Below are 26,927 nucleotides of genomic sequence, written 5' to 3'. Positions count from 1 at the left end.
CATTTTAGAGACAAGGATGTCATGTGGGATGTAGTGGGTTTTCATTAAAATAACTGGAGTTTGGGGTAAGTTTGAAATGAGTGTGATTAAAGATGGTGGTAGGATCTGGGAGCCGGATGAGGTCTCAGCAGTCAGAACCGAGTTAGAGCTGTTAGAGCAGAATGACAGTTTTAGTCAGTTTTTTTACTTTTCAGTAAAGCTAAACAAATTAACTTAAATGAGATTTTTTTAAAGCTTATTTTATGTGCAGGGGTGGACAGAAATGTATTTTTTTTTGTTTTTTAGTGCACTTTCTAGCAAAGTGATAGATTAATCTTTGTGCTTATGGGTGTTGATTTTTGTCTCAGGCCGATGGCTGTTTGCGAAGCGGCAGGCTGTTGCGTGTGGAACAGGTATCAGCCTGTTTTGGGGCTGTTTTTACATAAACACAAAGGCTTCTTGTGTGAAGATTAGTATTGCTTGAACTTCATACCAGCAAATTGCTGTCATTGGAATAATAATGCCCTGGGCAGCAAAAACAGTCAAAACTTGGGAGAAAAGGTAAGTTAGGGACTGGTGCTGTTCCAGGGCAGTTGTCACTTTCTCTTCTCCACCTTGTAAATATCAGAATATAATGCCTATATATAATGTCTTTCACTTATTTTAATGAGCTTGTATTGGTTTCATAACCTGTTGTGTCTTGTGGGGTTTTTTTTCTTTTTTTTTATTTTCTTTCTTGGAGTGGAACCCTGTTACGGTGAAATATCCAGGTATTTTCTAGGTTTCTTTTGTGCCGTGGCAGTCACTCTGACGCTGTATTTTGTATAAAATGCACTGCAGTATTTGTCATTCTTGTTTTGGTGCCTGACTTTTCTCTCGTTACACGTGGTAGGTTTGCAGTACCACAGCTTCTTGATGCAGCGTTTCCATAAAGCGTGAGAGAGTATCCTGCGTGTACAGCGCGCGTCTCCTCCTGGGGTGGTTCTGACTGTGATGGGCTCCTACCTTATGATGCAGACACTTCTTCAAATTGCTTCACTTTTAAAAACGTTGTTCTTTTGCTGTTCTTCAAAGGATTATTTTAACTGTTTAGGGTATGTATAGCGACAGGACGAGGGGCAGTGGTTTTAAACTAGAGCGGGGCAGAGTTATATTAGATGTTAGGAAGAAGTTCTTTACTGTGAGACCATGGCACAGGTTGCCCAGGGAGGTGGTGGAGGCTCCATCCCTGGAGACATTCAAGGTCAGGCTGGATGGGGCTCTGAGCAACCTGATCTGGTTGAAGATGTCCCTGCTCCCTGCAGGGGGGGTTGCACTAAATGACCTTTAAAGGTGCCTTCCAGCCCAACATGTTCTATGATTCTATTTTATCAATGGAACAGACGTTTGCTGGGTGGGAGGATTAAACAGGTTAATTAAACAGGACATGTGCTACCCACCTTATGCAAGGACATCAAATAACTAGGTATATTTGGGGATGTATGTGTGCTCATGCAGTATGTAAAGGATTCCAGGGATCCTAGTATCAAATTGTGATGTCAGCTCTACAGGAGGTGGCCCAGCCAAGCACAAGGGTGGGCCACTCTTCCCTTTCAAGGCATTGCCCCTGGCCCGTCTTTGGATGATCTGCATTTAGAAAACAAGAGGGGACGAGGGGAAATGAACGTCCTTTCTCTGTGCTCTTTGTAGAGAAGATGGTGTGCTGCTAGTGCTTTGCAGTACAGGATCATCCGAAACTGTTACTGTGGCAAACTGCAATTTTTCTTCCTTTTTCTTTCTTTTTCTTTCTCCAAAGAAGTGCTTTTGTGAAGTACTTGAGTGCCATTAATACTAGAGGTGTGCTTCTTAGGATACTTGGTATCCAGCCTGCAAGTAACAGGCTGCCTGATAAACCTGAGGCAGCCAGAGGTTCTAGAAGCCACGTGATCTTACAGTGAAAGATAAAAGATACATCATCTCTGTGCTTCTACATAATTTACAGTGTTTGCGGCCACTCTGGAAGCCTTCAACATGCAGGTAAAGAAGCAGCACAGGTACTGCCACCCCATAAAGGAAAGTCCCTCGTTGTGTTTCTCCTGCCACTGGTTTCTTCCTGTGCACTGAGGCAGGCGCACGTGGCCGGTGACACTATCAGCCTGAGTTGCAAGGCAGGCTGATTTAAAAACCAGAATGTAAAAAACCCAATATTATTTTTATCTATCTGGACGATCATTTCAATCTGCTCATCTTTATGCTTACAGAGGAAAGAGGGTAGGCAGGTTTCTTCATCTCACGGTACAAAACCTGAAAACTCCTCTCTCCTTTCTAGTCTATTATAATATATGGTCTATATAATTGTAATATATAGAATTGTAATAATTCTTTTGACCAGTGATCCTGAGGAGTACCTCCATAACTGTGTAGCCACTGCGTGCAAATAATTATATATTTGGGAAGACAGTGTGTACCCTGAATTTGCTGTGATTGCGCATGTGATGAGCCAAAAGGTATTTCAGGCTCGGTGTCTTAGAGGGTGATTTCTGATGTGGTCAGCTTGGAAGAGCAGGCTGCAAAGCCATGTGCTTCACTCGTCATCTGCCACAGCTACTGCGGGTGGTTACTTAACAGAGCTGGTTAGGAGTGCTTCGTCTTCGTTAGCTAATTGTGAGAAAGGGAAAGAATCGACTGAATACTTTGCAAAATGTGAAATAATTATAGTATGGCGGTGACCTACTTGGCTTCTTAGCCCAGCCGGACTGGAGGGGAATTGGGCTGTGTGGATGCTGTTCCACAGAATCTCAGACTTGCTTTTCCAAGATGCCTTGTTCCTCTGTCTCCTTCAATGGGGAGTACCTGGTTTTTACACCTACTTCCTCATCCTCAAATGTACCTTGTCCCTACTGAAGGTGAGATTTTGACTGGAGGTGGGCAGTGTGATGAAACTCTTATTATATGGAATGGGGAGAAGAAAAACAATTTTTGATGCATAAAATATTTTACTTTCTGGTAGAAGTGATAATTGATTGGGAATGCTGATAATACTCTCTAAAGAACAAAAACCAGGTATGCTCTTGAAGATTATTAAGTCTTTAAGATATAAGTATTGTGTACTTCTGGATGCTCATAGTACAAGAGGGTCTTCTGTTGCTTCCTATTGCGTGGGACTAGTTTTCGAGTGAGAATGTGTAATGCCAGCTTTTTCAGTCAACTTTTTCTAAGGCCAAGGGAGACTCCCGTGAAATACTGTAGGCAGTTAAAGAAGAAACAACCTTTGTTTTTGCTAAACTGCTAGCAGAGCACACTCCTCATTGTGTGGCGTCATGAGTAGATGGTAGAGACAAAATGTGGATGCAGTCAGGAAGACTTCTTATTGATGTGCTCGTAGACCATGAGGACTGATATTTTGTGAGTCACTTAGCAAATGTGAGAAGCATTATGGGTTTAGTTTTAGCGTGAGACAGTGGGAGAGAGAAAATAATCTTTGTGTTAGCACAGAGCTGTCTAGAAATTGGTTTTCTTTGTCCGGATGAAAATCTGAGGTAGCTCCACGATCTCGGTGTGTGTTGGCCAAGCAGGGCAGGAGAGGCTTAGTGCTGTTGTGAAAGATGAGGGCTGAGCAGATCCCTGCAGCTGACGTTCTGCTCAGTAAAGTTAGAAAAATCATTCTAGGGATGCTGTACTAAAATCATGATGGCTTAAAGGCAGGAGGAAGTTCCAAAGCTCAGTGGCCTTTGTGGTCGTGGAAATTAATATTTTTCTTCCGGCCTGTGAGAATATTTTTCAGGCTTTTGGTGGTATCTGCATTCTAGGCATGCGAGAAAAGTCAGTCTTCCATCCGAGCGTGCAGATGGAAGGTGCCTTACGTCAGGTTAAACCCAAATCTGCTGCTGTGCAGATGCACTGCAAGTTAGGTAGCTCTGTGATAATTTTCTACCTGTTTGCTTTAGAGGAGATTTTGTTGTCGTCCAGAATGTGTACCAGCACGTTGTCGTCAACACCGTGGATGATGAGACATGGAATTCACAATTCTGGGAAATAAAAATTTTATAAGTATCTCTGATCTGTTGTCCGTCCTTCCCCAGCAGTGACAGTGAATCACCATGTTTCTGTGGTCAGCGTTTGGTAAAAACTGAGACAAATTCAATTACCTACGAAGCTGAAAGCTGCTGAGAGAGGAAAAAAAACCCATAAGGCACATATTAAAACAAACAAAAAAACCCCAAACAACAAAAACTTGAAGTGAAAAATTGATTGAAGCTAATGCAAGTTTTATAGTATGTATTTAAGCTACTACAGATGTGATTTCTGGAAAGCTGTAAATGGTTCTCGGTTTATTAGTCTGAGTCCTTTGCTTGGAGAAAGTAGTTCAGAGTGGCTCCATCTGAATCGCTGCCAGGATAATGATTATCGTGAGTTGGTTGGCTGGAATTTTCCAAATAGCTTAAAAAACAAATCATAAAAATCTCTCCTGCGAGCTGATAGAACTGACTTCCTCGCGAGGCCCCTGATCGTATTGCTGCTGGTGATGCCAGCGGGTGATTTGTGGAGTTCCTAGTTTGGTCTTTGGTGCCGAAGACTTTGGGGCAGTGGGATGTGACATACAGTGGGAGGCTGAAGCTCCTCAGGCTTTGAAATGCAGGAGATCGGTGCTGAGCACCTGCCTTCCAGCCGGAAAGCTCTGCTGTCCACCAGTGGTTTCAAAAGTCGCAATTCTGCTTTTCTTAAAATGAGGAAAATAAGAGGAAACTTCCTATAAGGTTGTGGCTTGTGTTGCTTAAGTAAACATCTTAAGAAATGTGTCCAACCATTTTTTTACTTCAGTGATGTTCCGTACCTTTTCCAGTTGGGGCTTATAAGAATGATCTCAGATGGGGCGGGGGAAAGTAAGTTGATGAACTTTGTTGGCTTTTCCTTCATTTAAACCGTTTAGGGCTTTTGCTGAACCTGTAAAGCAGTCTTATCAGGAATATCATAGGGAAGCTGATGCATTCTGGAATTATTTTTCAAGATATGAATGTATTTAAAAGCTTTTGAAAACACCTTGGATGACTTCCTTTGATAGGAACTTCCACGTAGGAACTGGAAGTTTAGAGCTGGCAATGAGACCGTGGCTAGATAACGTTGGGTTTCCATCACATCTGAAAATTAATTAAAGTGAAAAATATTCAAGGTATGGCTAAATGCATTCTTCAGTTGGATAAGGGCACATTCTACCCAAGTTCTGAGCCACCTGGACACGAGGCAGCTGCGAACGGAGCCCGTGGAGCCACCACTCCTGAAAGGGTAAAGCTGCACGGAGCCGTTTGGCTCCGAGGTGAGGCGTGTTTGCGTTACGCCGGTGCTGTGTTCCAGCTGCAGAACTTCTGGTTCAGGCAGACGTGTCATCCAAGGTACGAGCTGAGAGTAGGCAGCAAAGATTGCAAAAGGTCTGTTTGTGGATTCGTGGCTCCTCAGCTTTGGTTTGCTGAGCTGTTGTATTGTGGGTTGCCAAGAGAACTGCTCAGTGTTCCTTTCTGCCCCTCTCTGGCTGGTCAGTATGTGTAGGTTGGTGGGTGGCTCAGTGCCTTCTGCTCTGAGCCTTGTAGTCTCTTGGTATCTTTGAATTTTGTGCAGTGTGTCTGTGCCTGGCTAGGTAGAGACCTTTCATCCCTGTCCTTATCTCACAAACCTTACCATGTTCTCTGCTTGTGCTGGTTTTGTCTGTAGACCTTTCTGGTTGTTTTTTTTTTTTTCTCCTCATCCATATTTACGAATTTTCTTCATGTGAAGAGCAAGTGGAAATTTCTTCTGTGTATCACTTCAGGTTTATTTGGGTACATCATTTAAACGCGTGCTTAAGGTTGTCATCTTCGTGAATGACCTAAATCAGTCTTAATTCTGCACCATATTTTCACCTCCTCTATTGCTTTGGTGTCAGTGGGCACGGGGCTGCACGGGGAGACCGGGCAGCGATCTCAGTTGAAACCAGCCCCACCAAAAACCCCAGACTGATTTCATTCACTCCGTGGCCACATGGCTACCAGCAGAAGCATCAAAGCCTTTAAGGACAATGTGAAGTACTCAGAGGTGGTGTCTTCAGTTTGGGGATTTGTCTCTCCTGTTTTATTTCTGACAGCGCTCGAAGTCGCGTGTGCGAAGGGCGACGGTGGTTTTGTGTTGGCTCGCTGTGCTCCATGCAGGTTTTCTGGGGCTGGGGAAAGCACAGGTTTCTTTTTCTCTTACCTTGATCTTGCATATGTGACACTGCTGAAGCCGGCAGGACTTCACCCTGGCACCCCGGTCTGTCAGTCTGCAGACATTTTTTTTCTTTTTTGCCACCAAAGACGGGAGCTGCATCTTGACTTCCACCACAAAACAGATCCTTGTCTTCTTTCTGGAACCCTGTGCTCTTGCATTTTTATACCTACAAGGACTCTGACATTTTCCTTTTCTTTGTCATATGGGGCTGTGTTAGCTAAGTAATTGCCAGTTAAAAATTTGCAGCGTATCATATTTATATCTTCCAGTCTGATAATTCTTAAATACATTGTGAATTACACAAAAGGTCAGATTGTAGAAGTGCTGTACACTGACTTTGTCTCTTCTTTTTCTTTGCTCCCTTCCCTTTACGTGAACGGTGTATTCGTACTTCTCATCATCGTTGCCGACTCTTTCTGCCAATCATCTAGAAAACCACCTAAGGTGAGTATTTTGTATCTTTTTGCATTTCTATCCATTGAAAATGTTGAGTGATGCACAAGTGTTGAGCGTGTTTGCCCTAGTATATGGTCAGTACAGTTTTGATAAAGGAAAATACGTTAGAAGTACGAGGAACAGATTTTTTTAAGTTAAAGACTCCACGATTCCAGAACAATAAATTTTAATCCAACTGACATGCGGGTGAGGCACATGACTTGTTAAACCTGTGCCCAGGACAAGCCATGATTTCAATGCATTCATAAAAACATCTGAAAGAGTAAATATTGTGTGTAAGGCATTTCATTGCATGTAATTCCGCTTCAAAGTTAGAATACTAGTGGCAGAACACAACTAGTGAGAAACACTCTTCTTGCTTGCAGTAGAGGCTGCTCAGGAATTAATAGTCTATTGTTTTCATTATCTTTTGTAAGTGTCAGAAGAAACCAACTTTTCAGTAAGCAAATATTCCCAACAGCAAGGAAGAACGGAGCAAACTATTTTAACACAAATTGAAATAATCTTATTTGCAACACACAAACAAACAAAAAGGTAATTGAAGATCACAGTAGATGAAAATTAATAACACTGATATTAATTTACAATGATGTGCTGTACTGATTTATTTCTTCCTCCCGAATGATTGAATTTCTTAAAATGGTGGACCTGGTTTTAGTTTCTCAATTTCCCTGAAAGCATTGAATAAGATTTTATCAATCACTGTTACTGTCTAATACAAACGAGTTTGATCATTGTTAAATAAATCTGAAAAAGCAAAAAATTCTCCTTTCTGTTGTAATTGCACAAAAACTTTTTACAAGAGCCTTTATTTTCCATCATACATCACTTACATGCCTTTACAAAGTTATTCTTGACATTACGTAAAAAATTTAATTATGGCCTTGCGTTTCTTCGACAAAACCAGAACAACTACTCACTTTTGCGTATATACCACGTTATTCTGTACAGTCGTTAACATCCCTAACATAAAATGCTGGAACTTCTGGTGTTGTGCAAAGCGTTCACCAGCGTGAGGCAGAAGGTTCTTGCTCTTGGCGGAAATTGGTTTTGCACGTTTGTAGAGATATCACAGGAGGTTTGGAAGTTTCTTGATTTATATAGTTTTTAGGGTACCACACGTAGCTGATCTTCAACTAGCTTGTTTTTTGTGGTTTTTTTTTTCAATGAAATTTTGTAAATATTGCAAGTTTGTATTTAATGAGCGAGTTTATCACCAGCTCTGGATGAACTGTGGTCCCAGTTCAACCTGGGAGCTCAGAAGCTGGCGTGGCAGAAGTTACATAAGGCTATTAGGGTGTTTTGCTCTTTCTACAAACCTCACGTTTAAGCATATGACTAATCCTGGGCTTTTAGCATCATTTTGTGACAAAGGCAAAAAACGGCTGTTCTGAGCTGACCCCGAGGCTGCCTTTGGATTTTCTGTCCGTACTTCTTTAGGTCTGGTGTTTGTCATCCAGTGACCAACTTGGTTTTGAGGGGTTTTTTTGGTTGTTGTTTTTCTCCCCCAGTACGACTTTATTTTTTCTGTAAAAAATCCCACCACAATTAATTGGCCGCCTCGCCGTTAGCTCTGCATCGACACAATTTTATAGCTACACAGACAGTGTGTCAGGGATTATGATCGGGCTGGGTAATGCGTTGCTAAATGCTGGAAGCCCCAGACTCTGCCTAGTCTATACCAAGGATTAGGCTTCAGAACAACTAATAAGGAATGTGAAATTAGACTCCTTTCTAAACTAATTATGTCATTTGGCTTAATCTGGCAAGTGGTTAATATAGGATATGGTACTCGGTACCTGTAAGTAGTTCACAGAATTATACTTGCATATGTAAACTCTTAAAATTGTTAATTCTTCAAGCCACGGATTAGGGGCTTTAATAAAAACAAGTTCTGCAGAATATCATTTTGGCTATTTGAAAAGGGAATATCCCTTGGCTGTCTTTTCTGATTCCATGAGAAGTCAGGCACAATGGCTCTTCTAGTTTGAAATCTACAGCCTCTTTTTAAGCCACAGGTACAGGTGAATTTGAAATAAAACTGCATTTTTCACTGACACGGTGGATACGTGGAGCTTTGTTGCTGTCTCGCCACAACCTGTAGCTGCCTCCTTCGCAAAATACTAGCAGCTGTCTTAAACCTGCTGTAGGTGTTTGCTAAGAAATCTGAATTAGAGGCTCATATCTTTACTGAAACTTTGTGGTTACGAGAGCGAGTTTTTTGTTTAATTTCTAATAGCTATTAACACTCTGAGTACTGTTCTCTCTATCCTAGAAATCACCTGTGTGACTCTGTTCCCCAGGGTAAGGTGCATGCTCACTGTGACTCTGCTTTCAGGAGTAGCAGGTTCTTGCACTTCCTTGCTCATTCTTTCTCCGAACTTTCCAGTTTCATGTGTTTGTGCTGCAGTATTTATGAGTTAAAATTCTTAGAAAGAATGCCCCTCTGCTCTGGGGAGACCTCACCTGGAGTTCTACCTGTCCAGCTCGGGAGTCCCCAACAGGAGAGGGACATGGACCTGTTGGAGCAGGAGGAGGAGGCCACAAAGATGATCAGGGAGCTAGAATGCAGAGTCACAAAATGTCAGGGGTTGGAAGGGACCTCAAAAGAGCATCCAGTCCAGCCCCTCTGCCAGAGCAGGATCACCTACAGCAGGTCACACAGGAACGTGTCCAGGCGGGTTTGAAAGTCTCCAGAGCAGGAGACTCCACACCCTCCCTGGGCAGCCTGGGCCAGGGCTCCGGCACCTGCACAGCGAAAAAGTTTTTCCTAATATTTTTGTGGAACCTCCTGTGCTCCAGCTTGTACCCATTGCCCCTTGTCCTGTCATTAGACATCCCTGAGAGGAGTCTGGCTCCGTCCTCCTGACGCTCACCTTTTACATATTTATAAACACCAATGAGGTCACCCCTCAGCCTCCTGCAAGCTGCAGAGCCCCAGCTCCTTCAGCCTTTCCTCACCAGGGAGATGTCCCATCCATTAACGCTCCGCTGCCAGGACAGGCCCAGGGAGCTGGGGCTGCTCAGCCTGGAGAAGAGAGGAGAGAGGAGAGAGGAGAAGGCCCTAAAGGGGAGACCCTGCAGCGGCCTCCCAGTGCCCAAAGGGGCTGCAGGAAAGCTGGGGGGGGCTGCTTACGAGAGCAAGTAGCAACAGGATGATGAGCGATGGTTTTAAACTAGAGCAGGGGGTAGATTTAGATCAGATGTTAGGAAGAAGTTCTTTGCTATGAGGGCGGTGAGACCCTGGCACAGGTTGCCCAGAGAGGGGGTGGAGGCTCCATTGCTGGAGACATTCAAGGCCAGGCTGGATGGGGCTCTGAGCAACCTAAAGGTGTCCCTGCTCACTGCAGGGGGTGGGACTGAATGACCTTTAAAGGTCCCTTCCAGCCCAACGCGTTCTATGATTCTGTTTTGTACAATGAGTACATACTCAAGCTCTTATATTTAGTTTTACTATGGACTTGCGGTCACGCAAGATCTGTCCTGGTGGGTCATGTACCATTGCTTGTAGCTCTGCCTGTTGCTCAACTACTTCTAGATGTCTAAATTGCCATCTTCAAGCTTTTTTTGCAACTTGTACCAGTCAAGATCAGAAATATTGTGCGATGTTAAACACTGGAATAATAGAGCTGGGGAAAAAAAAATCCGCTGAGCTTCATTAAAAATTTTCGGTTTAGAAGCTACTACCCTAGTGGGGCAGGATCTTGGCAGCTTCCTTTTATCTCATTTTTTTCTGTTAGATGCTAGTATGATGCACAGACTCTTGCAAAAATAAGACAATTTTAAGGCTTGTCCATTCATTGCCTCTGGAATTTAAAAGCCCAAACTAATTTTGGGTCTGGTTATGAGAACCGACCGACACTTCCGTGGACTGAAGGTTTGCCCGTGGTTGAATGCTGGCCTGTGCAGGCACTCGGAGTAGGTGTATACTTGTCTTTTTCGTGATTTTCCCGTTTTGCTTACCTGCTGAAAATACATTGAGCTTCCTGGTACGGTGGCTGTAGAACTGATGACAGAACAGTAGGAAAGCAGAAATACTTGCCCATGTAGTCAGAGGTTTACTCAAAATGCTTAGAAGAATAGCTGAAAGTTCAGGAAATCTTAATGGGAATGCAGGTAACAATTTTAAACATTACATTTCAAACAAGAAATATTTGCTTTTTTTTTTTTTCTTTTAGCGTTAGAACACCTAAATGGAATAGATTTTCCAAAACGTAGTTAAAAACTAATTCACAGAGGGTGCTTGAATTTTCAGGAATTCTGTTTGTGTTTCACAGATCTCCCCATTTATATATGTTGCGGTAGTTGTTTTGATATCGTCCATTGATATAGCTTTGATGTAAGTCAGTAAAGATTTTCTCACTTTCTTCAAAAAGCTAAAAAGTCGTTTTCAGTGCCCAATAATGCCCAATTTGTTTATTGGCCATTGACTTTGAGACTTTAGCATTAACAAAAGTTCCTATAGCTTCGATAGTCGTATTGACAGGGAGTTTTGATACCTTCTTTGGGGAAATAGATCTTGGGGAGAAAAAATGGATAGGAGAAAAAAAAAAAGATTACTCCTGTCAAAAGGAAAAAATAACACCCACCGTTGTTGTTTTCAAGGAAGAATAATTGGAATAATCCGTTCTGTATCTTGACCCCAAGTATGACTGGGTGCTCCTCTTGGGTCTGCATGTCCTGCAGTGCCTGCCCTGGAGGGCAGGGAAACAGAAACCACCTTGATATGGAAAAGCCGATCCAAAGGGTCACTCCTCAGGTGGGACACCGGCCGACAGGCGTTTCCCTTAAAATGCCGTCCCTATGGAACCGCCCCGGAGCCTCGCCAGCTGGAAGCAAGATTCTGGTTCTCCTGTGCCTCATTTCATCCTCGGCTAATTCTTGTGTTTGGAAACCGTTTTCCCAACGGTCAGAGTTCCTCTGAAAATGGCTTTGCCTGACACTGTTTTTTTTTTGTTTTAAAAGTAATTTTGTTACTTCTGTTAGAAGGATTTGGCAGTTTTCCAAAACATTTTATAAATAGACTAGGTCCATGTCCTGGCTTCTTATGTTTACTATGAAAACATGCCAAAATGCTGCATTTACATTTGTTTTATCTTGAGACAGAACTTTTTCTCTCCCTATTGCATAACCATTTTTAAACCTTGAAAAAAGTCTGTCCAATTTTTACCTTCCAAAAAAATCCAAATTAAACCTGTTTTTCTTTAAGAAACACTTGGCTGCAAGCACCTATTTTAGTTTTTAAAGCCTCTTTGCAAGATAGGTGTTTAAATTGGGAGTCATTGAATAATTCTGCCGTGATTTTCCGTGTTAACCAGGGAAAAAACACATAGGACAATAGGTGAAATTGGCCTAAAATGCTCCTGTATTGAAGTCGTTACACATGAGCATCTGAAGCTGGGTAACCTTTTGAACGGGGCTCCGTGATCCACTGCACGTAACAGTTGCAAGGGGGAAGAAAGGGAATCTGGTAGATTTGGGTATTTAAATTAGGGTTTACAGTTCAGTGGCAAAACTACATTTTGGACTCCATCGTGTGACGGAACGTCCTGTATTTGTGCTGCAGTATGTGACTCGGGCCTCCCTGTTAGGTGATGATGATGATGGTAATTATTCGTTTTCTTGGGTTTTTTCTCCTCAGAAGGGAATTCAGAACTCATTTCGTTCTTGCGGACTAAGCGTTGTTCCAGTGTCGAGTTTTCTCTTGGGCCATTTGATGTGTTTTGCGTGAAGCTGGGGGAAAGGGAAGGAGGGTGGGGTTGCTGTGCTTTGATTCCTTCGGAAATCCTTGCGGCAACAGGCGTTTTGGGAAGAGTTAGTTTACGCTGTATCTGTAGATTCCACTGCCCAGTAATTCTGCAAGTAGCAGGGGATGTTGTACATCCCCAGATGTAGTAGCAAGATGTTGTACATCGCCAGAAGCCAAAACCGAAATGATCCATCTTATTCCTCGCTTCAGGATTTGTTTCACGACCGTTTTAGTGTTTCTGCTAGTGGGGTCTGAGGCACTTGCTCCGTGTTGACCTGCATGCACGGTTTGTGTCACGAAGGTGTTGGAAGGCCACGCAAAGAAAATTTGGCCCAGGCAAAGTTTTAGTAAAGAAGATTGTGTGGGTTTTTTTCCCTCCACCTCTTAGGATCTCAAAAGAAAACAAAAAATAAAGAGAATCTATATCGTTAATTCATCCCTAGTCAGTTTACTGTGGTGAAATGTGGGCAATACGCTGCAGCTTAAGGGATATGTGCATGTGGAAGTATGAAGCTTTCAAAACAGCAGTGTTAAATGTCTGTATTACGATCTTTTCAGATGTGCAGAAAAAGTAACCCAGATCAAATCCCAGTGTGTTCATTGGTTTTATGGGACACCGGTCCAGCTCCACAAACCCACTGAGCACAATATTGAATATAATTCAGTTTCTGTCCAGCTGGAAATCTTGGCTGAAGTGATATTAAGTCTTTTTGTTAGAGCAGACTCCCATAACTTATTTGTCTAACAGAGATACATTTTTCTCTTTGTGGTTTCTGAGCTTCCTCTACTGAGATCCAGTTCCGTAGTCTTACTTTATGCAGGTCATCTGGTACTACTTCATTGCTCTTCAAGGCTTGTAAGTAGTAGTGCTGCTCTTTGGGCAGGAGAAATCCAGCCCCCAGTAAAACTTTCGCGACTCTTGTGTTGATGTCTGCTCAGGAGTCGTCTCGCCAAGTTCTGTGTGTGGAGTTCTCTCGGTCCTGTTTCGTTCCTATTGGCAGAACCTTTGGTCAGCATTAGTGCATGGGCAGGAGTGGAGAGAATTATTAGGTTTTTCTCTGCGTTTTGAAGCCTATGTTAAGGGATACAGTACACACTATTTTGCACTGTGTATAACACACGACAAAGAAGTGTTTCGGTTCTGCACCTCGCAAGATTTCCCCAAAGGTTTGGACGAAGCCTTTCTGCAGTTCTCGTTCAGGGTCCATAGAAACTATCAGAGCTAACTGCAGTCGTGGATTTGTACTGCTTTAAGAGAAACGTCTTGTAGTCAGAGTTCTTAATTTGCCTTTTTGTGTGCTCCTACAGGTGTTTGCCTTTGATCACTGCTTCTGGTCCATGGATGAATCAAACACCACAAAATATGCAGGTAAACTGTTTTCCATACGTTTAACAGCACAAATGGTATAAGAACCGATGAGAGCTTGGGCTTTTGTTTTGTGGAGATTTTTTTTAACACATTTCGCAATGTAATGCTCAAGTGAATTCTTCACAGAGGCAATGTTCTCATTTTCACAGGGACTGAGTCCACCTCCGTTTCCAAGGAGCGCAAGCTTTATGGTGCTCAGTACGCTGTCCAGGAGGGACGCTTTTACATCTAAGCTATACATATATATAACAGCTAAGCTGTTCTTTTTTTATCCCCTGGAAGAGCCTTTTGTGAGGATTATTTCTGCGTCTTAAAATGAAATTTCAGTTCTGCATCAGAAATTACTTCTCACTAACGCTGGTGATGAACGTGTGTTTTCGGTGCGTGGTGTTTCTGTGCGTGAAAGAAGACTAAAGCATGTTTTTCTCAGACAGTGTGGTTATTTCAAATGTGTCAAGTCTTCGTAGTCCGATCGGTCAGATCCCTAATGTTTTTGAGTGATCAGCTTTGTGACTCCTTCCTCTCAAAAGCTGGATAATCCAGGCAAGGTTGTAATCCCGGTAGTTAAGTTTTCTCATAACTGGATTTGTGTATTAGCATATTCATACTTCATAAGAGGACTTGTTCTGATAAGAGACAGTTCTGAATATTAGAATTTCAAGGCTGTGGCCCACAGAAAGGAGGAGAAAAAAAGCGTTTTTGGTTTACATATTCGTATTATGAAGTTTTGTGGCCCATAAGAGATTTTGAAGGTTGATAGGGTTAATTAGCTCAAACCAATCTAACAAATGCACTGTCATATACCTATGCTAAAATACATCTCTGCAGCTGTAGCCCCTGGTATCAAACCCCTAAATCTTAGGGGTTGCACTTGATCATAGGTTCTGCTGTATTTCTTACTTGCCTGAACACGGGTAGGTTTCCTCAGGGAAAAGTTCTGCATCAGCTCCTCTTTAATTGTTTGCCCTGAAAGGGGTCACTACCCGGTACTCATAGTTCAGGCTGGCAGAGCCGCTGGAACACACAAAACCTCCTTTTATGCCTTCACACCTCCCTTTCTCTTCAAGGAAGGGGGTGAGGGGAGGCCTTGTCGCTCTCTACAACTCCCCAAAAGGGGGCTGGAGAGAGGAAGGGCTCAGCCTTTTCTCTCAGGCGGCGATAGAACTAGAGGAAGGGGCTGCAGGTTGTGCCAGGGGAGGTTTAGGCTGTGTGTTAGGAAGAAGTTCTCCACTGAAAGGGTCATTGGGGGTTGGAACTGGCTTCCCAGGGCAGTGGTGGCATCAGCAGCCCTGGAGGTGTTTAAGAAACATGTTGACCTGGTGCTCAGGGACATGGGTTAGCGGTGACCTGGCAGTGCTGGGTTAGTGGCTGGACTCGGTGATCTGAAAGGTCTCTTCCAACCAAAGAGATTCTGTGGCAGACACCCAGATCTTGAAAGGAAGGAGGTGATGGTGAGCACCCAGACCTTGGCCCCGAGTGCCTCCAGCACGCAGGTGGGAGCCACACCGACTGGGTGCTCTGTGGTGCTAACCCACCTGGAGACAAGAGATCGACCAGAGAAACACCCCTAACCAGTTAAACTTGTTTCCATCTCAGCTTAACCCATCTCCAGGTGAATTCAGTGGGGTCTATTTATTTTTAATTAGCTTCAAAACTAGATTAGCCTATTTCAGAAGTTACCATTTAATTAGTCTTCTGTGAGAACTGGAGTTTTATTATCTGTGTGCAAATGAACCTCTTGTCAGACTGAACTCTAGACAGCTTTCACCTGCATCACTTACGTTTTCTTACTGTGCAGAAAGCTATGCAGTGCTTTTTGCCCATTCCAGATAATTTTCCTGCTGGGGTGAAGAAGCAAGCAAAAAAAACCGACAAAAAACCTCACCAAACTGTTTTCCTTAGGTGTTTGTTTTTCTTTTTTCCCCCCAGAAATATGATAAAAATATGAGCTTAAAGACTTGGATATAAACACAGTGCTTTCGATGATTTTTTTTTTTTTTTTTGGTATGATCTTGAAGTTAACCTGTGATTTCCAACCCTCATGTTCTAGAACATAATGAATTTGTCAGAATATAAAAAAAAACAACCAGAAGTTTTTCAGGCCTAAGTTACTGGGTTGCTGGCTAGTTCATTTGCTTGTGCATGAACTAATATCATCCTGTATTACAGTAGCCTTTCTTGTTTTAGAGCCAACAAACCAAACACTGAAATGGCAGAATTTCAGCTTTTACGTATTTGTACTATCAAGGTGCCCTAAGTCTTTTTCACAGTTTGGCCTGAATACTAAACAAATAAAAATTAACTGAGTTTGGTTGAGGTTTTTGATAATTCCTTTGCCTTTTGGAGCAGACCCCTGTTGTCCTGTGTCCAGAGACCCATCCCACAGACAGTTACAGAATTAACGAGCTTAAAGAGTCCAAACGAACCATGTGATGACCTGAGATTTTCCAGCTAAGCTGTAATTTCTTGCTTGGATGCTGATACAGAAGGGGTGCTCATCCGAGAGCCAGACAGCTTAGGTACAGAATTAAAAGGAAACAGGTATAAAATGTGAAAGCTCAGTCTGGAGTGTGTAATTCAGGTTCCTGAATAACAAAAGGTATGTGAGACAAATTTGATTACTCAGAAAATGTTTGTATTGCAGCAATACAGTGGGAAATGTGACAGGGAAACATAGAACAAGAGGTTCTCCAGTACTTGCTCGCCCTGTCGGTCATCACTTTGGTGATCGGTCATCATTTTGGTTTGGTTTTTTTTTTTCATGTTGACAAACCCAAAGTTTATGCTCCCCTCAAGATGCACATTTGTCACGGGTTCCTTAAAGCTGTCACACATGGTTATGGGCTGGGTTTACTGACAGGCTATTGGGAGTAAGCAAAATAGTTTCTTATTGCCCTTTGTTTCTTGACTTGAATGGGTCAAGGGTCAGTTTGTGGATAAGGACACATCTACCTGCCTTGAAAAGCTCCCAGGGACAAAGAATAGCTCAGTGTTTTGGTGAGAAACTCTCAGAGAATTCTTTTTGCAAGCCTAAGGACCAGTAAGAGCCTGTTGAAGTCTGTAATGAAGTGGATTTTTACAAAGAAGGGAAGAAACCCTTCAGTTTGGGCAGAATTTGAGAGATGGTGTAAATAACTACCGCAGCACTTAGGCAGGTCCGCTCCAAGCACCTCACGCTGTAGCGACTTGTCCGTGGATTCCTCTTAAACTCCCTAAGCTGCTTCACGTTTGGCCTGAAATCTCAGCTCTGTGCTTCTGCAGGCTGGCTTTGGGCTCAGCTTCAGTTCCCCAGGAAATGTGTGCGCTGGCTGCTGCGCCTCCAGCAGCTGCTTTAAAAGGGAACGAACCGGGCGACCGCCTCCGAGAGCTGGACGCCTCTACCCTCGTCAGACATCTAGAGGTGTTGATTTTGAGCCAACACGAGCGTCCGTCTTGGGGTTCCGACTTACGCTGTTACGTGAGGGAAACCTGACCCTTTCTGCTGGAGAGCCCAGTGCAGCCACAGGGATGATGGAGGGGGGTGACCTCATTCATGGTTATAAATATGTCAAGGGGGAGTGTCAGGAGGACGGAGCCAGGCTCTTCTCAGCGATGTTCAATAACAGGACAAGGGGCAGTGGGTACAAGCTGGAACGTAGGAGGTTCCACAAAAGTATTAGGAAAAACTTTCCCTGTGTGGGTGCCGGAGCCCTGACCCAGGCTGCCCAGAGAGGGTGTGGAGTCTCCTGCTCTGGAGACTTTCAAACCCCACCTGGACATGTTCCTGTGTGACCTGCTGTAGGTGATCCTGCTCTGGCAGGGGGGCTGGACTAGATGATCTTTTGAGGTCCTTTCCAACCCCTGACAGTCTGTGATTCTGTGATTCTTACTGCTCCCTTGACTTTTTTTTTTTCCTGTGTCACGCAGTTGACACCCAACCTGGACATTTTGGGGGAAACTTAGTTATTCAGTGTGGTTTTGGTGCTGTATGGGTTAGGCACTTTAAACCATAGGTGTTGCAGCACCTAATTTGAAGCACTGGAGACTTTTTAGTTGATTAAGACTTGGACCTTTAAAGATTCCAGTGCTTTGTCAATACTGTTAGGTCGCAGGAATTAGACGATGCTGGCTGTTGTACTTTTAGGTTTTTGTTAAGCTAAGCCACAGGCATTTTTCTTCCTGTTTTACGGAGATTCTTTAAAAGTTATTATCTACCTGCATTAGCAAATGGATAAAATAGCTATCACTGAAGTTTAATATCTTGTATTCTGTTCTCTGAGTGCACCTAAAAACAAATCTTACTTTATCCCATGATAATTTGACTGGCTACTATAAACATCACTCTTTTAATGATCCATTTGTTTATGTTGGTATTGCTGAGCTCTCAAAAACTAATAAAAATACCATTTTAGAATTACCTATCAGCATCTGATTGACTGTCAGTTGTGTATTGGAAGATGAAATTTCTTTGCAGGGGGGAAAATCCATCTTTGTCTGTGAGATCCAATCTGGATTCCTTTGCTGGTATTTGTCAGTGAGGGATTCTGTGGGTCATCTTACGGTTATCATGACCCTGCACAGTTTCAGAATATTTGGGAAACATGGAGGAGGTTACTGATTTAGTGGAAGTCAGAACTATGTGATAAAACTTTTTTCCTCTTCTGACAAATGTTTTTGTTCTCCACTCACAACCATTGTGGAAAATATATGCCTTTTTTCTCTTAATTACGCTCAAGCCTCAATCTTTGCATTTTTGCTCAGCAAGATGGTAAGTGGCTCCCTGCCTCTTTCGTATTTGGTAACTTCAACGTGGGCCCTCAGGAGCTGGTAGGAAAGCAAATTTTTATGTATTGTACATTATTATTACAATCTTCTTCATTCCTTCTTCAGTAATTTAACATTCTCTGTAGATATTTGCAGGTGGTTGAACAGTTCTCTCTCAACATTATAAATTGATTAATTATTCGGTCAATTATAAATTGACCAAATAATCCTCGGTTGATTGAGAAACGAGTGAATGTGCTTGGGGAAGGAGATAGAGTACAGCAGATTCTCCTCTGGTTGCAATTCCTGCGTTCAGCATCACTGATCTAATCCAAGGAGCAGTGACACTTTGGAATTTTAGAAATCTGACTGGAAAGATACACAAAGACCAGTCAATAGGGTGTCGCTCCACTGCTGTTTCCTTTACTGCAGAAGCAAAGTTAGATTAAAGGAAAATAGAAGTAACGTAGTACTTTTTAGTCCTATTTACTTGCCTGTAAGTCATTCCCCAGGTGGTTCTGCAGGAGTTTTCTGGACTACCAGTTACTCAAGGATCATTGAGTGTAAATACTTCATGCAATGTATAAATGTATAGCTAGATAACTTTCTTTTTATGTCCGTGTGTTCCATTTTGAGAACTATGGAAGTCACTATTGCATCCACTGTCCAGAATAATTTCCTGTAATTGACAGCGGCTGAAACTAACTTACCAAAGTGAGAGACAGAGCTGAGCATGGCTGTTCCGAAAGTCACCAAGCAGCGAATGCAAGTTGAAAACCAAACACTAGAAGGTGTCTCAATACTGCCCTTAGCTCAGCTCTTCTTCTTTTGGATGTACACACATCTGCTGTAATTCTCTGATCAGAACTCGAAGCAGATAACCCACTGACCCTCTGTGTGGTGTTTCCAGACTGGGAGATTCTGCAGCTGGTTTCAAAGGACAGATTTGCCAGAATGTATCCTCCAACAGCTCTGCTGAAGCCTCGCAGCCTCCTGATCTGCATTTCCTCCCTGCACATCGTTGGGAGACTTTTATCTTGGTTCCAGTGTCACCTTGCCATGGGGTGAATCATGATAGCTTGTGGTGAAACCTGAGGCCAGTTCCCAAAAAAATAGCTGCTGTTGCTAGCGTGCTATTTGTTAGCATGATGTTTATTGGACCTCTCAGATCCTGCTTCGCCAACGGGTTTCACTGAAGTGCTGTTGCAGAACTCTTTTGGGTGTAGTTTGTGACTGAAGGTTGTATATTAATTGCAAAATTTACACCTAAATTCTACAAAATTTAGACACCTGTGCTGTTTTCTAAGCATTCAATTTATATGATGCCTTTCAAAGGAGTGCTCCCTTCACAGGATAATATTTACATGCCGAGGTAGGCACGTTACACGAGTTGCAGGCAGCGGTTCTGAACCTGTCACGCAGATGTACGTGAAATTGTTTGTTCACCAAAGCACTCATTAGTAAAAAACAAATTGCAAACTTTTTTTTTCCCCCACCCTCTTTTCAGTAAATTTTAGCCTGTTATTAAATTTAAAATAAATTGTTTTCCAGGTCAAGAAGTGGTGTTCAAGTGCCTTGGAGAAGGAATTCTTGAAAAGGCCTTTCAGGGATATAACGCTTGTATTTTTGCCTATGGACAGACAGGTGAGTCTCCTGTGCTGAACACGTTTCGTGCACGTGGGAAGAACAAAGCATAAATATTAAGGAGATAATGTTTTAAAAGGGTATTTTGAAATTATGTTAAATGTCAAACATTTTAGCACAGCTGGTGACAGTGTAAAGTTCTTAAAGCAGTTCTGTAAATGTTCCTGTCGTGGAACATATTTTTGCTATTTCTTGCTTTTAAAGCCTGAAAGGAATAGTTCCTGCTGAAGGCTCACAGAGTCTTTTGTATTTGAGGGTGTTCAAAGGGGTCTTGCTGAAAAGAGCCTTTAAAATAATTTCTCTTTTTGTTTACCTGTAACTTGTGATCCAAAGAGGAAGCTGCTTGTCCGGAATAGTGTGTCATGGTGTTCTGATCTGTGCTTCTGAAGGAGTAAAAAGAGAATTAAAACATGTGCTTCATGAACAAATGAGGAGCTCAAAGTACATCCTAAAGCACTTTCTTCTCCTTTTTTTTCCCTTTAGGTTCAGGAAAATCCTTTTCAATGATGGGCAATGCAGAGCAGCTGGGTCTGATCCCACGGCTCTGTTGTGCTTTATTTCAGAGAATCTCTGTGGAAGAAAATGAATCTCATACTTTTAAAGTCGAAGTGTCCTATATGGAAATCTACAATGAGAAAGTCAGAGATCTGCTTGACCCAAAAGGGTGAGTCGCTTTGCTCTCCTCCACAGCCTTCCTTGGTTTGATCTGAAACTATAAACGTAGCAATCACTTTTCAAGTCCTTGAGAAGGTTTCTTCAGACCGTGTCTTTATCCGCCTTCTTTAGAAAGGATTAGATAGCAAACACCAGAAGGAAGAGACTATATGTGTAAGGCTCCTGTAGGAAGTTCCAACTGCTGTGGATCAATTTAAATATTAGGATACCAGTGTAATGATGCAAACAAACACTGTATGGAGTTGTCTGCCACCAGAAAGCAAGAATATGCACAGTAAAGTGTGGAGAATTTTTGCCATGTGACCTAGACCATATTTATATAAAAATTTTTGTCAACTAGGAGTTTGAAGCTTATTTACAGCATGGTTCTCATGATTTAGATGCTGAACTTGTTGAATGTGGAAGGGTAACACCTCCGAACATGCCTGTGGCAGTCTCTTTCAGGAGAATGCTGGTTAGGCTCTCTGGCTTGGAGATGTCTAGACAAGAAGTAGTTTGATAGGGGTTTTTTCAGCTGACTATTGATATACATGGTATGTGTTTTGATTTCTTGAACGTAATTGGAATTTAACAAAAGGTAGATTTGAGACTTACTTGATACATATCAATCAAGTGTAGAAAGTGCAAGACAAATCGAAGCTGTGGCAAATTGCAGAGGAGGTGGATTTTTATTCTTCTTTTTTTGGTCTGCATTTGGGTTTTGTTCCAGCCACAAACACTGGGATGGGGAGGTTGCGTTAAAAATAACTCATGTATACATATTAAAAACAGTTAGATTAGTTTGAGTCAAAAACAATTGCTGAAGATATTTTCCCAGTTAACAGACCTAAAATGACTTCTGCTTTAGTGAAGACTTGTACTGTTGATTTTTGCTTTACAGTAACGTTCACGATAGCGAATTGTGCATAAAGTTCTACTTTGTTCCATAGGAGTCGGCAGTCCCTTAAGGTCCGAGAGCACAAAGTGTTGGGACCGTATGTCGACGGCCTGTCCCAGCTGGCTGTTACAAACTTCGAGGTAAATAGAAACCAATGACAAGTTTATAAATAACACCTACATACAGAAGCAACAGAAATCTTAAAAGAGAGAAACTAGTGTCTACGCAGCTGCTTTGGTTCTTGAGTGTTTGTGCTCTCGGGCAATCACAAAGATCTTCTTTAATGCTTCAAGTGTACTTCCTTCATCTAAAAACATTGGATTTGCCTTTACGTTGGTTACAAATATAATAGTGATATCTTGTTACTTTGCAATTTTCAACGCATCTTGTACACAGAAAGAACACAATGTTTCCCTGATGCAGGAAATATTCCAAAATAAGAATATTAGTCTTCCAGCATGAATTCCTTTGATACTGTTGAATATAACTCCTTATTTTGTACAAGTGTATTGCATGAGGAGCTACAACATGGCTTCCGTAATTTAAATCCTGACAGGATCTGAGTTACCAAAATACATTCAAATAAATTGGTATTGTAGAACTACTGTAGCTATAATGAAATAATGAAAGCGGTGCAGTTGTACAAATTGCATAGACTTTTCTTTTTACGGGTTAACTGATCTGAAAATGTTCATTTTCAAAAAATGTTCATCCTTTCTGTGGTATTGCATGGGAACCATTTTGCTTTTTAATTATATTTTTTTATATTATGATTTTCCTGAAGCATCTGTGCATACTGGAGTTAACAAAAACTGCTTTTGCAGCTTTTGTGGTGAACTGGGTACTTTGAAAGCACACACCTTCGGTGTTCAAATTCCAAGAAATTTTGTTCATAGTTAGTTTTTGACTGAGGGCTTTTATGAAACTATCTTGGAAGGCTCACTGAGAAAGTATATTAGACTTGGCAGAGTCATCTTTTGTTTTTTATGTATGTGGGAGGATCCAGGCTCCAAGTGAGGTCACCCTCTGAGCCCAATCAGCGAAGGCAGAATTAGCACAGTTCAGTGAAGGGATGCATTGTGTTCGCCTGTGGAAGGAGATCTGTTCTGGCCTGACTACTGGCATTAAACAAAAAGGTTCGTAACGTGGATATTGCCACCGTGTTTCAGCAGCCGATCAGGAGAATTCATTGGCTGTAGTTGCTGTTGCGCTGCAAACACAGACGTGATTTAACGTGGTTCTGTGGAATTCCATGCCCTCTGTACCAATACATCTCAAAAGGGTTTTCTCATTGCTTCTGCCTCCCCTTCTTCCTCTTCCCTGCACACACACCCCCTTCCAGCTAGGTGAGGGTTTTGTTCAGCAAGCACAATACTTGCTTTTATCCTTGCATCACTTCTTAACACTTTTTGCTCTAGGACATTGAGTCACTGATGTCGGAGGGAAACAAGTCACGAACAGTTGCTGCAACCAACATGAATGAGGAGAGCAGCCGCTCTCACGCTGTGTTCAATATTATAGTGACTCAGACACTTTATGACCTGCATTCTGGGGTATGTATATATTAATTTACGAAGTTGTGGTGAATTCTTCTCCTTCTTTCTTCTTCCACACACGTTATGTGTTTAGCTGTGCTTCTACTTTGATGCCATGGGGCCCAGTAATCAAAATAATGCTGGCAAGACAGTAAGATTGAGAGAACCCTGGCAGAGTGAGGAAGCACACACGACGAAGCAAATGACTGCATCACTTTTTAAAGATTATATTGCCCCCAGGAAACCCATCTTGGGTCTTCACTGTTGCTGAAGTTGAAATATTGTAATGGCCTACTCTGCCAGCGACGTTATAGGTGTTACCACATGGCTGATTCTTGGTCATTGGTGCTCAGGCCTTTAGTGTAAAAAGAGTGACTCTGAAAATTCCTCTTCTCTCATATCTTGAATTTGATCCTTTAAACCACTTTAAAGGTTTTTAATTTTAATTAAAATTTTAAACCATATGATTATAAAGAACGGGTGTTTCGTGGTGCTGGTGTTGGGCATGTTAGTGCTTTGTGCCGGTGTTTCTTAGCTGTCGTTCTCCCGTGTCCCGCCTGTGCAGAATTCTGGAGAGAAGGTCAGCAAGGTCAGCCTGGTGGATTTGGCTGGGAGCGAGAGAGTGTCCAAAACGGGAGCTGCGGGAGAACGTCTGAAAGAAGGCAGCAACATAAACAAGTAAGGCCCTGGCATACGTGCAAAGCTTAATCTTGTAAGAGTCACTGTTGTTTCCTTGGCCTCTTCTCGCTGTGCTTGTCCCAAGCTGGTTTAAGCGACAACCTCATCAGAAACAATTCAGTGCAGCTCTTTGAGCTGCTCCAACCTCAGCACCGCGTGTTCTCTTACACTGGCACAGGGACCCTGATTCATACTTGACTCAGATGAAGGCTGTTATGAATTTTATCTGGAAAAAGTGACAGCAGTGCTCTTTAATTAGGCGTATACCTTTCATGATTCATTTATACACCCTGTCCTCAGGCTCATGTGTTTGTCTCATCATCTGCTTAAGGAAGAATGCAGAGTTGCAGAGTTGAGTGGCTTTGTTCCAACATGTATTAAAATACGTAAGAGTTAAGAAAACCAGATCAGAATGAAGCTATGTTAGCTTAGCATTGCCTTGGGCACTTGAACTCAAGCAATGGCAAGTTTCAAGGCACTTTTTTACCATAATTGCCATGTTATTGCCCAAAAGGTAGAATTTCGCACTGTATTACTGTGGTCTTAAATACGCTAATTTTCCTGGGAAAGAAAGAGTTTAACTGTTACATTAACAGCTACTACTTTTTCAATTTAATTTTAAAACATTACAAAATGTTTTGCTATTTTAAGTTAACAATGATAGCACAAAGTGTGTTTGAACAGCATTCAGACTTAAAATAATTTTAAATTACCTTTTTTTATAGTCTGAACATGTTTGCTATTTCTAGCTTAATTTCTGATCTGCTTTGTGTTACCACATTGGTTGTCAGGCTGGTGTGATCCTTGTGAAACAAAGTGATGTGGCTCCATTTGCCTAACGGCAGGTTCTGCAGTTAAATTCAGATGGCTTTTACTAGAAGCTTTATTTGTATTTTGGTAAAAACAGAGGTGAAATTAAATGTTTATAATTCTTAAGGAAGAGTTCAAATGCAATCTCTCCCAACAGCTATTAAGCAATTTGGAAGTGTAGCTATAGACACAGAAGGCCTTACTTTTATTTTTATTGGGATGTTTGCTCAATGTTACGCTTTCACGGTATCATTGCAGTAGGAGAAGGTTGTTTTGCCAGTACTGAACCTTGTTGACAATATAGGCCTTCAGATGCAAGCACCAAACTTTTCTGTAAAAGATATTTTGGAAGGAAAAGCGGACAGATCTACATTTTCCTATTAATTAAATTCTTAAATGATATATAAATCTGTATTACCTAAGTTATTTATTAAGCATTCCCTTTTGGAACTTGTAGTCAAAAGACAATTCTTAGTACTGTGTGCTTGGTATCTTCTGGTAGATTTTTGCTATTACTTGGAGCTTTAATGGAGTCTGGAAACCTCAAAATTTTATCAGATGGGTTCTTCAGAGAACATTGTGTAGGATCTTTGGAGTGTGATCCACCCCACTTATTAGGGAAAGGCAATATTTTCTGGAGTGATACAGTGTGCTTAAACCTTGTACCTTACTGTGTCACCTGCTTTTAAATGGCATGTAAGCTACATGTATTGGTAGCACATGTTCTGTTTAATGAGATCAAAAATGGAGCTGAAACTACCCCACAAATAAATTTGCTGCCTCTGCTGTGTTTTATGGCCTGGAAGAAGAATGTGGAAATAACGTACCTGGCAGGGAAAACGCACCCTCAGCTGCGCGTACCAACACTGCACGGTGACGTTCAGCCTGTCTCCTTATGCCTCGATGCTCACGTCTTCATAAAGTTGTCATGAAGATTACTTTTGGGTTTTTCTAAGAGCTGCTTAGGGAAAGTGCTGTGTTTGCTCTTTCTTATCGAGGATTTTGGGGGGACTCGCCATACCTCTCAGGAAAGCTGGATATTCTTGTTTCCCCCCAGGATGGCCTCTTCCCAGAGAGAGTAGAAATGCAGGTGCTTAAACAGCTCTTTGTGGCGTAGTCACCGAATCTAGAGCGCAATAGTGGGAGGCAGTAGAATGAACAAGCTGTCAATTACTGGCTAAGAAAGGAGCCAGTCTGCAGTTTTCGCCCTGATTAGTAAAATCATAGCTGTTGTCATTTTAACTTGAGAATGCAGGAAAAGAAAAACCCTTTTAAAACGCAGGTGGAAGGGGAAGGAATGCTCTGGGACGGCTCTGAGTCCAAGCTGATTTTAAGGAGGTTATTTTGTCTTCGGCGTTAACCAACAGGAAAGTGGATCCTGGTCATTGAAGGGTTTGGTTGTGAATTGTACAGAAGTAGCTTGAGTGGGTGTCTTTGACGGGCGGTGAGGAAGCAGCGTTCCCCTTCGAAGGCGCCTGGCTCCGGCTCACGGCTGGGAGTGAGTGAGCTGCCCGCTGGCAAGGGCAGCCTGGTCCTGCCTGAGGAACAAAACTAAGGAGAACTGAAGTTGTGCAGAAATGGCACTTCCCCGTGCTCTTGCACCACGCGAGTTCACTCTGCTGCTGCTCCTGAGCTGCCTCGGTCTGCTGTGCGCTACCAGTCTGGTTGATTCATTACATGAGTAGTGTAGAGATAGGATCGAATTAACGACGGGTCTCTGATGTGTCATTTAGCATGAAGGAAAGCAGCCAATGAGTCCTGTAATTATTTTTTTGGGGCAGGAGTTTCTTTCACTGCTTCCCTTAAAGACTTTAAAGAGCTTTGTGTTATGAAATCTCAAGCAGAATACATAAATGACTCCATTTTGGCTTTTATTGCAGATGTTAACAGTTAGTCTTATAATAAAATCAGTGTTTATAAGGAGCAGAACTATTATCACATCTTTTAATCCCGTGTTAATAAACTGTAGCTTATAATTTCCTGTTCATTAAAATACAGTGCCCATAACTGGAATTGGTGTTGCAGCCTTGTTGTGAAATAGTTCTCAATGCTTGGCCTCTCCGAGTCCCTGTTCTTCCTGTTCCCCTTCTGAGTGTCCTTTTCTTCCCCCTCCCTCAGGTTTTTGGTTGTTTTTTTTGTTGTTTGGTTTGGGTTTTTTTAATTTGATTTTGGTTTTCACATTTCCACTCATTTAAA

General features: G+C 42.2%; 1 protein-coding gene across 1 annotated transcript in view; it reads left to right on the top strand.

Annotated features, from left to right (window-relative positions):
* The first annotated feature begins 5,130 nt into the window (after window positions 1-5,130).
* Window positions 5,131-26,927, top strand: part of KIF13A (kinesin family member 13A) — a 65,607-nt gene continuing 43,810 nt past the window's right edge. Inside the window, exons 1-8 of the mRNA XM_009868043.1 lie at window positions 5,131-5,348; window positions 6,465-6,639; window positions 13,709-13,769; window positions 20,064-20,156; window positions 20,640-20,820; window positions 21,761-21,848; window positions 23,127-23,261; window positions 23,809-23,921. Coding sequence (XP_009866345.1) covers window positions 5,131-5,348; window positions 6,465-6,639; window positions 13,709-13,769; window positions 20,064-20,156; window positions 20,640-20,820; window positions 21,761-21,848; window positions 23,127-23,261; window positions 23,809-23,921 — 1,064 coding nt within the window. The remainder of the gene's footprint in view (window positions 5,349-6,464; window positions 6,640-13,708; window positions 13,770-20,063; window positions 20,157-20,639; window positions 20,821-21,760; window positions 21,849-23,126; window positions 23,262-23,808; window positions 23,922-26,927) is intronic.

This window comes from Apaloderma vittatum, unplaced genomic scaffold (assembly GCF_000703405.1).
Source record: "Apaloderma vittatum isolate BGI_N311 unplaced genomic scaffold, ASM70340v1 scaffold27624, whole genome shotgun sequence".
In the NCBI taxonomy this organism is placed as follows: Eukaryota; Metazoa; Chordata; class Aves; order Trogoniformes; family Trogonidae; genus Apaloderma; species Apaloderma vittatum.
The sequence above is the reverse complement of the archived record's forward strand: the minus strand, read 5'-3'. Positions and strand labels throughout refer to the sequence as shown.